At 34.4% G+C, this 14,970-nt stretch overlaps 1 protein-coding gene across 1 annotated transcript in view; it reads left to right on the forward strand.

The window, feature by feature from the left end:
* Window positions 1–14,970, forward strand: part of KLHL32 (kelch like family member 32) — an 89,095-nt gene that overhangs the window by 25,491 nt on the left and 48,634 nt on the right. Inside the window, exon 5 of the mRNA XM_083358540.1 lies at window positions 7,097–7,195. Within this exon, the coding sequence (XP_083214666.1) occupies window positions 7,097–7,195 (99 nt within the window). The remainder of the gene's footprint in view (window positions 1–7,096; window positions 7,196–14,970) is intronic.

Consider the following 14,970-nt stretch of genomic DNA (forward strand, 5'->3'; position numbering starts at 1 on the left):
CTTCATTTGTCTGCAAATATGAGAGCTGGGGCAGATTCCTGGGCTCACTTCTTTCAGGTCCTTCTCTCCTCCCGTCAGTCTCTTTGCCTCTACCATTCATCACTTCCAGCAGCCTGGTTTATTTAAGGGTAAAGGTAAAGGTTCCCCCGCACATGCGTGCTAGTCGTTTCCGACTCTAGGGGCCGGTGCTCATCTCCGTTTCAAAGCCGAAGAGCCAGCGCTTGTCCGAGGACGTCTCCGTGGTCATGTGGCCGGCATGACTAGCACGGAACGCTGTTACCTTCCCACCGTAGTGGTCCCTATTTTTCTACTTGCATTTTTACATGCTTTCGAACTGCTAGGTGGGCAGAAGCTGGGACGAGTAACAGGCGCTCACTCTGCTACGCAGCACTCGGGACTTGATCCACCAAACTGCCGACCTTCTGATCGACAAGCTCAGTGTCCTAACCCACTGAGCCACCGCGTCCCTCTGGTTTATTTACCTAGCTGCAAAGACAAGGCATGGATAGCCATTGGTTTACAACCATTCATTCAACTGTTTGAAGTTACAGCAGCACTGAACAAAGGGACTTATGATCTGTGTCTAAAGTTAAGGGTCGTTGCAGCTCCCCCACAGTCATGTAATGAAAGTTGGCATGCTTGGCAGCCTGCACATACAATTGCAAGTCTTCAATTTTCCCTCCGCTTTTGGTCTCCTGCACTTCATGGCTCCTGATACCCTAACTGACCTTCACCATCTTCTTTCTCCCATTGCTGACCAAGCACGCCTGGCCTGGTCCTTCAATAGGCCCCTATGGGTTGCTGTCCTACAAACAGGTGGCTTCAGGGACAAAATATTTCTTCTAAACTAATTCTGAACTAATCTTGCTTAAAGGAGTTTTGAAATTAAAACCCTAGGGTTGTAAGTGGCCAAATCCTGATTTATCTAATCCTGTCGTGAAACTCATGTAACATGTCAAAGAGGTCTTTTATGTTTTGTGTTATAAACATTATCTGCTGTATAAACAGTGCAAGGGGAGGAAGGGTTCAGCAAAGCAATATAACAGGTGTCCTGCTCAAATTCTTTTTTTTATTTTTATTTTTTTTAAAAAAATTTTTTATTGAAAGGTTTTACAGTACATTTTTTAAATTCCCCCCTTCCCCCCAACCCCCCCCCCTACCCTCCCCGACTTCCCAGAGCTGAATACAGGGTATAAACTTACAAACTTAAGCTAAAATATGCTAACAACAAAAATAAGATATTAAATTCTATCGCACTTTAACTCTCCATAAACATAACTATATTACTAACAAATAACTAATAACACATCATATAAAACCACTACTTATTCAAATGCTAAATGAAACTTTTTAGTCCCATTGCTCAAATTCTTACATAGTTGTGAAGTTCATCCAATAAACTTCAGCTGATTACTTTCCCCAGAGTGGCATTTACCGGTATTTTACACAATTTATGGAAGGATAAAATTTCTAGCATGTGAAACATACATATAATCTGAGCTTCTTGTAGAAAACATGCCATGTAGATCGTGCACAATTGTTATATGATGCGGTGCACACTTTATTAAAATATGAAACTATGCTATAAACAATCAATTTACATTCTTCAAGCTGTTAGCCAAAAATAGTGCAGGTAGAGTTAACTGAAACAAAATAAAATAAAAATAAAACATTAATCCCATCTTAATTTTTTTGTCAATCATTGCTTAAGTATTCCTCCTTTTCTTGAAATATTTGAGATTATTGGTTATATTTATTTAAATAGTTTGATTTTTTTTCATTGATCTCTCGATTTTTTTTCCTTAAAAGCATACTGTATTCCAAATGTTTAAACCTGTCTTTGAAATGTAAAGCAGCCATACCTGTTTGAATTTAGTTAAGTTTCTATTATGAATATATGCAGACTTTTTTTTTGTAATACAGCTTATTCTGTTTTGGGTCTTTCTTTCCTATATAGTTGCCAAAATTTCACTTTTCCAATGTTGTGGTCCTATCAGTTTAAATCCTAGTAGATTGTGATACTTTTTTACTATGCTCTCTTTTCTTTTAGTATAATCTCAGGTTATACTAAAAATATTTATGGTATCAATTCAATTTTTATTTTTAAGATGCAATGCACACTTGATTGTTCATGAGAAGCTGATCCTACTGTGTTGTATTGACAGGCGTCTGGTGTCCTGTGCTGCATATAAAATATTTAATTAAACTTACTTTACTTAAGCTTAAGTATTTAATTACGCTTACTCACTTTCAGATATATTTCACACAAAACCCTATACCATTCTTTTACTTACTTGCTTATATATTTTGGATAGTATGAAATTAAACATTTCTTTTCTGGAGAAGGTGGATATCTTGAGACCTCTAGTGAAAACATTGGGTGTTGCAGGGATTTAGTATTAAAAATGTGAATTGGAAGGTATCTGATGAAGATTAAATACTTCCTGTTCATTAAAGGCTGGATTCATGATTCATGAGAATTTATAAATGATTTAGGCAGCTTCATAGGAAAATCACTCTATTGAGAAAGAATCATATTGAAATGCAGTCTTCATATCTAGCACTAATATTGCAAAGACGTGTAACATTTCAACATCACTTGTGTATTTTTTGTTGTTTGATTAACCTTTATTTCATCTTTTTGTCAGCCTGGTTTTACAACTTTGTTTCAGAAGCATGCAGCTAGTAATGTAGTTTTCAGGAGGTAGCTGGGAATATAGAAAACCACTATATACCCAACTTTGTCTATCGAATGGCAGTCACACAACAAAAATATTTTCTTGTGCTGATGTTTACCTTAAAATTATTTGGGAATTCTGATTGTCCTAACCTTTTCCCTGAAAATCCAAGGATATTTATGGCAAGTATGAATTTTTACTAATTAAAGCTGGTGCAGTGGCTACAGTTGCTCTTAACTGAGATAAAAATTGGCCATACCTAATAAATTCTGAATTACTGCATTGTCTTGTTAAGTCTCAGAAATCTTTTTAGTAGCATATTTTGCCTAACACTGCTGGAACACTTTTTAAAGTCTGTTTCATGTACCATGCATGAAAGACGCTGAAACTATGCACTGAAATTATTATAATAGACAATTTCTTAAGTTAGGTTGTGATAGGTTAATAAAAATAACTTTCTTAACCATTTCCAATCTCCCATTGACATGATTTCCCAAAAAGATTCACACACATGATGGCAAATATACATGTCCCAAGGTAATATTTCAGAACCCAATCTAGGTCAGTCACGGGGACCAGAGGTTTAGACCAATGGTTTGGGCTCCAGCACGAGTACGCAAGCTTGGAAGACTAAACCTCTGGTTCTGATGACCAGTCCAGATTGGATTCTGTCACACCACATAATATTCACCTCACACTAAAATATGTAACGTGAAACCATTTTCTTTCCCTGGGATCTCTATAAACCAGACTTGATTTATTCATTGGAACTTCATGAATATTTTTTAAGACGTTCCTCTGCTTTTAAAAGCTTTTGACATAAAACAGAGCCTGTCTGCTATGATTAGCATTGTCTCATCAAGCAGTCCAATGCCGTAATTAGATTAATTGGATTGATTTTAAAATTAAAAAGATAAAATGTGGTTAATTTAAAAAGCTTTTTATTTTTCTTTATTTTTTTAAAATACTGCCTCATATGTTTTTGCACATGGATCTGAGAGATCCAGCCATGTATGGTAATATTACATCTCCATATTGTATTGACCCCCATTAATAACTAGAACCTATGAAATTTTGGGCCTTTATTGCCACAGTATTGGTCTTCATTACTTCTTTTTTCAAAATAATAATACCAAATTAAAACCAGAGAGGATACTGCAGTAATGTTGCATATTTTTGGGGGGATTAGCTTTATCATTAGGCAAAATGAGACTGTTTTTGGATATCATAAGACAGCAAACTGATGTGATCATCTTCTTTTACATAGATCATCTTTTTTTTCTGCTGCCAGAAAGGAAAGAAACATACATCCAAAATCTAACAAGTCTGTGGAAATACAAGCTTGCCTGAGCAGTTTCAGAAGAGAAGCCAAAGTTCAATCCGAGGTCTTTGAATACTAAATCAAGTTTGTCAGCCAGTCCAACAGTCAGAGTTTCAGGGTTTCCAAGCAGAAATCACAACACAGAATAAGAGATCAGAGAGTTGTTTCCAAGATCAGCAACAGCACACAAAACTCCAAACATTCAGCATTTGTTCCCGACAAATGCCCCTCCCCACAATGTCTCCTTAAGTGTCAGTCTCCAGGTGTGCCTTGTGGAGAGGGGCAGGGAGCTCTCCTCTCGAGTAGTTGAGCCTGTCTGCATTGTTCCCTCCTTCTCTCCACTCTTTGTGCTCTAGGATCAGGAGGGGGTGGCCCTTGCTCATCACCTGAGTTCAGTCTCTTATGTTCATTCTGTCCCAATCCTGAAAGCCCCTGGCCTGCCTCAGCCTGCTCTTCCCCACATTACTCTGAAGCTACAGCCACCCCTCCCTTGACCTCCATCGGCTCTGGTTCCAGCTCATTTTCCTCAGCAGACTCAGTCTCCGACCGGAGCATAACACCATTGTTAAAGTCTGTCAAGATCTTTTTGGATTCTGAGCTTGTCTTCTGGGTTGTTGGCTATTCCTGCCAGTTTAGTGTCATCTGCGAATTTCATGAGATCACCTTCTATTCCCTCATCTAAGTCATTTATGAAGATATTGAAGAGTACTGGGCCTAAGACAGAACCTTGTGGTATTGGTGTTAGGCTGGTTGGTCTGCAGTTTCCTTTTTTGAAGATGGGAACCACATCAGCTCTTTTCCAATCCTCAGGTAATTCCTTGATGTTCCAGGATTTTTGAAAGATATAGTACAATGGTTCTGAGATGACATCTGCCAACTCCTTTAGAACTCTGGGATGTAAACCATCAGGTCTCAATGATGTATATTTGTCACGATCAGATAAGTGCTCTCTAACCATTTTCTTGTTTATTTTAATTTTTATTTCTAGTCTTTTATAGTTAGGTTTTTGGTAGATTGGACTATAGTTTCTTTTTGTGAGAAGGCTGATGTAAAGAATGAGTTAAGTAACTCTGCTTTCTCTCTACTTCCTTGCCATCATCTCTCTTAAGTGGACCTACTGTTTCCTTGACTTTTTTCTTGTTATTTATATCGTTAAAGAAACTTTTTAATATTATTTTTGACTTTGGTTGTAAGTCTTTTGTTCATTCTGAGCCTTAGCTTTCCTGACTTCATCTTTGCAGATTCGGGCTATATGCTGATATTCTGCCTTAGTTTGTGCTCTTTCCATTTTTGCACTCGTCACTTTTATCTTTCAGTTTATCAGACAGATCTTTGTGCAACCATGCTGGTTTTTTCTTGGTTTTCTTGGTTTTCTTTTTCAATGATATTGTGCTGGATTTTATGATCATATTTTCCAGAGTTTCCCACACTTCTTGAGTTGTTTTCCTCTTCAGGATTTTCATCCATGAAATTTTTCTTAGGCTCTCTCTGAGATTGTTAAAATCAGCTCTTGTAAAGTTTAAGACACTGGCTGTATTATGTTCTATTGCTTGTGTTTGCATTATATTGAATTCCAATATGACGTGGTCACTCTCGCCCAAAGTTCCAGCTATTTCAACTCCTCTATCAGTTCTTCTCTGTTAGTGAGAATTAGGTCTAGTATAGCTTTTCCTCTAGTTCCCTCCTCTATCTTTTGGATGACAGAGTTGTCAGCTAGGTTGGTTAGGAATCTGTTTGATCTCCCACTTGTTGCAGAGTCTGTCTCCCACATGATATCAGGGTAGTTAAAGTCTCTCATTATTACTGCGGTATATTTCCTCTATACATTCAACTCGGAATAAAAAAAATGATTATAAGTTTAAGAATGTAAAGAATTTGAGGTAAACAGTGAAAAGCTAAATATGTTTTTTGATCTAAAAAACTTATAAATGGATTAATGGTCCAGATAAATTTGGAATATTGACTTTTACTAAGTGGAATTAACTAAAAATAGTTTCTTATGGGAAACAGGCTTATTTTGGCTATCCTGGCTATTGTAAATCACAACAAAGGTAAGTTATTTTATGATTTTAGAAACTGAACACTAGAGGGGACTAAAGATTCTAAGCAGAAGAGAGAAAAAATGCAAGCCTGTTCTTGATGTCAGTTAATACTGGAACTTACAAAATGCTACAAAATATTATCAGAAACGTTAAAGGAAATCTTTAAAGAATGGAGCCAGAAACTAGTAACTACAATATCAATAGTCAGTAATGTCTGCTTCTGTGGATAGACTACTGTATGTCCAAAATATATTAATGAAGAAATGACAGATGTGAACAAATTTCGTCTGAAAAGACAGAGAAAGTACAAAGTGTAAAACTACAAATGACTGTTCTAGAGAATGATTTGGAAAAGGACCCTTTACTAGATACATAAAAGAAACTGGCTGAAATTTTAAAAAACTAAATGGAAATACAGACTAAGTCAGCCTCTAAGTGTTCTCTTATTGGATCTACAAAAGAGGCTTGTTCCATCCTTGAAGAAATCTGCAAAGGGATAAAGAAGGTTAACGATAAATTAAATCCCATGACAATATTTGAATTAAAGATTAAGGTTCTTAGAAGTAAAGGAAAGAAATAAAATTGATTTATTTAATCAAGGTTAAAATAACACATTGTTTTGCACAGCTGCGGTAACCTTTCATGGACTTTTTGTTGATACCAGGATTGAAAAATTGATGCTTTATGGATCTGCTTATTAAATTATCAATTAATAACAGATGTTTAACAATTTATGTGTAATCTTGTAAGGGCAAAGAGTTACTAAATTTGTTTATTTATCTGATAAAGCTTAGAAGTCATTTTTTATGTATTTTCTTTTATTATATTTCTTTTTTTCCTTCATCTTTTTACTGCAGTTTTTATTCCTTTTTCCATTCTTTTCTCTATTACTTATTTATTATGCCATTTGAGTTTAGTTGTATTCATATTTACTATTGTAATAAATTTTTTTATTAAAAATTACATTAAAAAATAAGAAATGATACTTTGCATGTTTTCCAGAACATTTTCCCAGAGAAATTTTAAAGCTTTGATTTTGTTTTCTTTGCTTAAAGGTTCTGCTGGAGCCAGGTGTGATTCAGGATGTGCTTGCTGCAGGTAGCCATCTCCAGCTGCTGGAAATGCTTAGTTTATGTTCACACTATCTTATCCAGGTAAGGATAATAACATGGATATTTTTCTTTGTTTTGCTGAGCTCAGTTCAAATGCTATATAAGGATGAATTTCAAAGTACAGTACTTGTAGCTCAACATGATAATTACCATGAATTAGCATGGATTTGTCAAAGACAAATCTTGCTAGACTAAGATTTAATAGATAATGAGTAAGGTGTATCTTTAATAATAGATTTAATAGATTGTGAGTAAGATATATCTTTACCTCAGTAACCCATTTGACAAAGTTGTAATTGGTAACAATTAAGTATGGGCTTGGTGGTATGATAATGAAGATAGTCTGCCTTGAAAATGTGCTCAAAAACTATATATGTGGTTGGAGGAAATACTTACCAAATTGAAACATGGAAGAAAATTGGGCGAAATAGCTAATATACTAGAAGGGAGAATTAAATTCAAATACTCTAGAAGACAGCAATAAAATTCAAATCTGTCTTGATAGGTTAAAGAAAGAGGCTGAAGAACCACATGACATTTAACAATTTAGTTATTCTTAATTAAAGATATTTCCTATAATAAATACTGACTTTCATTAGTCCTACAACTTGAAATGAAAAGCATTCACAATTAAATTCTTTTTGTTAAGCTACAGTGGTGGTGATGCATTCAGGCTTATCTAATCCATTTTTTAAGAATTTCATTACTAGCATTTTAGTACAATTTCCTGCTCCATGCAGAGATCCAAATTACATGATTCACAATAAATGAAAAAAATAGCCTCTCAGGGAATTTTTACAACTATTACTCGTAATGTTTTGATTTTTTCCTTAATATTAAACTATAATAAGTTTCATAAAGCTTAACTAGATTGTTCCATGTCTTGACATAGTTGATGCAGAACATATTTTTTCTTTGTGACATCTTTTTAGGCACTTATAGAAGAGTTACCGTTATTCATCCATCACCACTATCAATTCTATTCACATATCTTTTAATTTCTTTTATAGGATTTATTTTCAAGTCTTCTAATCATACACATTGTTCTACCTGGCCTAAATCCTCTTTAAAGAGTGGTGGTCTCAGGTGGACAAAATACTTAATGTGCAGTATGACCACTGAAAGATAAAACATGTTCAATACTTCTATTTGGTAACTATACTTTTAAAATTTGGCCTAAAATTGATTGATGTATTTTACAGCCATAATACCTTGCTGATTTAAGGTCAGTTAATAATTACTTTTCTAATACCTTTTTAACAAATATATATATATAGTTAATATATAGAGAATTGATATCACTTTCACTTTATTATATAACTAAGGTTACAAATATGCCAATGATATTCTTAAAATGAGGAAAATTAAAACCATGATCAAAATATCAAAGTTATCACTTTGATATATAATCCAGGGAAATCATGGATATTTGTTTCTTCCTTTAAATTTAATTTGTTAATCTGTTTAAAATATTTAACTAGCACCACCTAAATATTTAATCTGTTTAAAATATTTAAACGGAACCACCTAAAAGAGCAATTATTCCTTTTCATGGGGATAGTTTCAACCATGTCTTAATATCTTAGTTCCTCTGGACAATACATAAATATTTTTTGTCAACTAAATATTTTCCATTGATTTTCCTAGAGGTAATTATCTTCATCCATTAGGACCTTCTTTACAATTAATATATCATAGTATTTGATTTATTCCTATTGATTATATAAACAGAACATTTACCCTATAACTATGGAGTCCTTAGTGCTCTACAAGGTTGTTTGTTCGCTTGGAGATCTTTCCTTATCAGACTAGATAATATCTTCAACACTTAAATATTATGTAGTCTGCTAAGGAAAGATCTGCAAGCAAACAGCCAAACTCAAGGAATACCAGGAACTTCACAGTTCAACCCTGAGCTACAGCATTAACTGTTTAATTTCTGCAAATTTACAGAAAGAATGTGGATACTCATTAAAGATACTATTATCCATATATATACAATAACAGCAAGTTACATTCAAATTTGGGTAATGAATTTCTTGAATTTCCCCAGTTTGTCTTATTAAGCATAGTAAGGGTTTAACATGAAATTTAAGGGAGATAAAGGAATCCTTGATACATGCCACTTTGCAATTTAAGTACCAGTGAGATAATCCCATTATTAATTACTTGAGCAGAGGGATTAGAATAATAAACTGCTATGTATGACATAATTTTTGTAGGAAATCAAAACTTTTACCTTTCTTGAACTAAAACCATAATTTGCAGGACTGTATATTGAAACCTTTTTCTGCATTCAACAAAGTCAAAAGTGATGCTAAGTGTTTACTAACAAAGCTAGTATGTAAACTAAGTTTAATTTTATCTGGGTCATGATGTATTTATAGAATCAGATTGTGTAATATTGTTTATTATAGGTAAATAAACTTCTCTAATCTTCTTGCAATGCATCTGTTAAAATCTTAGCAACAGCACTTAATAGAGATAGCAGGCAATACTGTGCAGTGTTCGGGTCCTTATCAGCTTTCAAACTTTCAGTTACATAAGCTTCATAATAAGAAAATGACAGGGCCTCCCACCCCCAATAAAATATTTAATATATTTTCAAAAGCATAGAGATTCCTTTTTTTATCACATTCTGTAGATTCTCCATCTGGCCCAGGAGTCTTTTTGGGTATTGTTATGTCAATAGTATCATAGATTTTCTGCAGTGTTATAGATGCAACTAAATTCTCGGAATTGGGATTTCTGGATAATTTATTGCATTTTTTAAAACAAATCCTTGTTGCCTATAACTCTATTAGGGCGGCGCGGTGGCTCAATAGTTAAGATGCTGGGCTTGTTGCCTGGAAAGCTGGCACCCCAAGTTCAAGACCTGAGTGTCACATGATGGGGGGAGTTCTCGTACTCACCCCAGCTCCTGCCAATCTAGCAGTTTGAAAGCATGCAAATACAAGTAGATAAATAGGTACCACCTTGGTGGAAGATAACAGCGCTCTATGATGTCATGCTGACCATATGACCACGGAAATGTCTATGGACAGTGTTGACTCAATGAGTTTGACACCGAGATGAGCACTGCTCTCTATAGTCAGCAACGACTCGCAGAGTGAAATCTATAGGAACTCCTTTTTTATAACTCCATTTGCTGAAATATAAAACGTAAAACTTGAAAATTAATTTCATTATAATTTCTATGAATTGAATCTCTTTAGCAGACATTATGTTACCTTTTTTCAGATGTTTTCGATGAAAAACCAATAACTCTCTGTTCCAATATGTTTGTTTCATTGGTTTTTATGAAATACTTATTTCCAATGCATATAATTGATCTGGCTGTAACTTAAAGAATCTAAAACATAATATACATTCTGAGTTTGATTTGTAGAATACAGTTTCAGGGCTTCTTTTAATTGCAGTTTTCATATTCTATGCTGCAGCGCACACATCTTTTTCCTCCAGGAGGTGTAGGCTATTATCTCACCATAAATATATGCTTATCCCAATCTGCCCTCTCTATTTATTTGAGGGAAAAAAGAGTAAAAAAAACTGCACTATATCTTTTTTTGCAGTTGTTCAACAAATTCAGAGTCTTCCAGCAAAGAATTATTAAAATATCATCTGATGAGATTCTACTTTTCAAAACCAATGATAATACTACTGGTGTGTGATCAGAAATGAGCTTGTTTAATTTAGTTTGTTATGGTTGCAGATCAGAGTAACTTCAAATAATAAAATAGGTACATCAAAATTGAAACAGGAGTAAAATAATATATCAGAACTCGTATGAAAATTACATTAACTTAAATTACTTGCATGTACGCTATCTGAAGCAACTGTTTACATTCCATCATTGCCAGTATAGAGAAACTGACTGTATTTCCTGACATTTCTACCTCCTGGTCAGCTCAATGAGAGACCATTGTTAATCCTGCTTAAATACTGGGTTGTGATGGGAGAAATGCATACAGACACACACTGAATTTCTCTATAAAAGAATACAGTGCAACACTGCGTGATCTACAATTTGATCTTCCCCTATCTAAAAGTTAAGAATAGATGCTATTCTTTAGGAACATTGCAAGATCTGTTCTGTAAAAGAGCAGACAGAAGAGTGGGGCAATGTAAAAGCTCTTCTTATAAATTACGTTAAAATTAATTTTAAATGAATAGATAACACATGCTACGTGTGCTTGAGTTTCAATGAATGCTACTCCAGACTCTGCTGAAAGGACTGGGTTTGGGATGCATTGTGGAACCAGAAATAAATCCTTTTGAAAACCTAATCAGACAACTTCTAAAAAACTTCTTGTAGTCACGTTTGAAAGGCACAAGATAGCTATACTTCCAACTTTGACTTCCAACCCTTTCTGTTCACTAGGTGTATAAGTTACCTCCTTTCATATGAAAAAGACTTAAAATGTCCACTCTCCATTAATCCTGTTGGGAAATTAATACATATTGTAATTGTTTTTCCATGCAGGATTCATACTAATTGTTCCTGCATTTTAAACTACCGTAGTTTCATTTAAAAGTTGCTTTTTCTTTTATGACTATTTTCCCCCAAAGATTAATTGTTGAAGCATCAACTTTTGTCCCACATTCAGAATTCTTATTTATCTTTTTTCATTCACTAATTTCTCAGTTTTCATCATAAACAAATCAGTCGTGCTTTTTGGCTCATTCCTTCTTTCATATGTATGTCTAAAATAGGGGTCTTCTTAAACTCTGTATCTGAAATGTATCATTTTCTCAGAAGATGCTCATCTCTCCTCATTCTCATTTATTCTTAGGCTCCAAATGGCCTAGGTTTTTGGGTTTTTTTGTATTCAGTTCACATTTACTCAGGATGCTATGTGTTTTTTCTCCAGACTCACTCCCTGTTCTTCCATTTTCATCATTCACTAGAACGCAACAAGTAGTTATCTTTAATCTAAGGTTTCATACTTCATCAATACCAAACTGGATGATAACAATACATACTTTCTATTACATATTACGGTATATAATCTTTTTTCATTTAATTTATGCTTTCCCTGCATGCATTCTTCAATTCTATTTCGCAAAACCAAACTATCTTCATGTATACCTATGGTATTATTTGTCTTTTTATTTTAAAAAACCACAACATATCTATTTTGCTTGTCTGTTTTCCTTTATTCATTAATTTATGAGGGAGTCCTTGGTGCTCTCTGAGCTTGGCTGTTTTCTTGCAGACATTTTGTTACCCAAACCAGGTAACATCATCAGTGCTTTAATTTATATTTCTTGATAAGGAGAACTGAGCAATATATTAAGAGGTATCCCATAACTGCCATCACATTTCAACTAAGAGAAGTTGCTTGCTTGATGAGCAGCATCAGATTATAAAGAGTTCCAGAATACCCAAGAACTGTCTTTTTTTTTAGAGAAATCCCTGTTATTATTACCAATGAACAGTAGATGGCAGTATGAGTCTACTAGTCTGAATAAATTAAGGCATTAGAAAGGGGGGGAAATGAAAAGAAATTATTTATTTTGCTCCATATTAGTCTTGTGACCTAATCAGTAAAAAAGTCATTATTCACACAACACTGGGCAATATGCATTGTAATTTTTAACAAATAATGGGGAACTGTTAACGGTTTCGCAGGAAATACAGCCCTGTCTTGTGCAGCAGTGGTCATTTATCATTGCACTTTGTGAAATCTCTCATTTGTTCTAATTTGAATGTAAATGACTCTAAGGTTTTACAAATAAGGTGACAGACTCACATAAATGTAATTGCAGGGTTCATCTCTCTCTTTTTATATATCACTCATTAAGTTATGAATTAAATACATCGTATTAAACCAGGGGCATGTCCAATGATGATATTGTAATGGCAAATTACTCCATGCTATTAGAGGTGTATTTTTTATTCATGGACATTAATTTGTCATTAAACGGCATTAGTTTAGCACTTTTATGTGGCAGACGTGACCTGAAAGAGGAGACTTGCTGCTGTAATGCAAGAGAAGAGAAATATGAATACCGGATACATGTCACTCTTTAAGCTCTTCAAATGAAATGGAGGAAAATTTATATCAGCTTCTCTAGGCCTATCCACCCACATGAACAAATTCTTTTTTAAATTGGTTTTTATCCATGTTCAGAGACACCTCTGAAGAACGAGTGGCCTTCATTTTTAAATTCCGTTTCCCATTCAAAAGATACGGAGAGAGGTTAAGATGGGGAAAACCGTTAAGTTCATCTCCACAAGTCTCCCAGATCTTTGCTGAGTTTTGACTGATTACTCCTTTCAGCAATCAAAAATAGAGAGAATAATCTATTTTGCTTTTAGTAAGGAAAAGTAACTTATTTGGTGGGCTATTGTTGTATTCTATAACAATACTGTATACCTGAATAGAAAACAAAACATCCAAAGCATTGCCTTCATTTTTTTAAAAAAAACACTATTTGGATTTAATTGATTCTTTCAGAAATATTTAAGCAAAAGTTAAATTGATAGGAGAAAGGAAGACTTTTGGCATAAGGAACTAACGTTTAAACTCTGTCCACCCTTCCTTCTCCTCAGTTCTGCCACTGAGGAAGGATTCACAATATATTTGGTGGGATCTGTATGCACCAATAATTAGTTGCATATCAATGGTTTGTGATGGGCGTATACTAAACGTGAAGAAAGATATTATAAGTGGGAGGAAAATGAACCCTCAAGTCCTAAGGTTTTTCAGTCTCTAACCATGATAAAAAAAGAGAGAGCTTCCTTTTTCTAGCATTCTTGAGGCACTGAAGGAGACAAGGTGGATCAAGGTTAAAAGCACTTGGGAGTGCGTAAATTAAAGCAAAGTATAGTTAGTAGCGAAGCGACAACAGGCCAAATACTGAAAAGAGAAGCAAAAGCAAAATGGAGAAAAAGAAATCAAGAGAGGGAATACGGGAACGCCAGGGATGCATCTGAATCCTTAACTGCACTCATGGGATAATAATACCATTATATTTGCCATTGTCTCTAAGATTAAGTCTTTCAGGACATTTACTCAAATACCAATGGTAATGAATTGAAGATGCCAGAAAACACTTAACATTTGGTCTAATTCCTTTTTGTGTCCGTGGGTTTGCGCCCTGCAAAGCATTTCTATTCATAGAGGTAAAATGACATTTAAGACTTTGAAGAGTTGATATAGCTGTAATGTTTCAATTCCTATTTTCACTAAGACTGACTGATTCTCTGAAGCATCTCTATGAAATCTTAAAAAAAAATCATAGAGAATCTTAAATGGCTTCTGTGAAATCAGTTGTAGGCTTAAATTTCTTTTTACCGCATTTCGCATTTAGTAAATCTAAAAAATGCTATGTTCTTCCTCTCTTTATCTTCAAGCATGCGTATATGTATTTGGGACAGAGGGAAAAATTATATATATTTTATGTATGATTTCCACATAATTTTAGTAAAATTGTCCACTGAATTACATGTGTTTATATGTATATTGGAAATGGAGCAGTAATACCTTGACATACAATTGTTCTCTAATCCAAAAATAAAGCAGGTGGAGTAACAACTGCCTTGGATATTAATGGCTTGGAGCAGCAATGGAATTCTAAAGCTGTATACACTTTTTCTGTCTTAATTATGCATTCATTAGAAGCTTTTATACCCAACAGAATAAAGTAAATATTTTTTGATCTCTGTAGTGTGCTCCCAGATTGTAGATTTGCACAGCAGGATCTTGATAATCTGAATAAATTGTATTTCCCCAAGGAGTTTATCTTTCAAATAAGGTCATAAAGAAGTACAGCCTCTCCCCATAGTTCTCCTTGTGTTTTTCTTTCCTTTT

Source organism: Vipera ursinii (assembly GCF_947247035.1).
Source record: "Vipera ursinii genome assembly, chromosome: 1".
NCBI lineage: Eukaryota > Metazoa > Chordata > Lepidosauria > Squamata > Viperidae > Vipera > Vipera ursinii.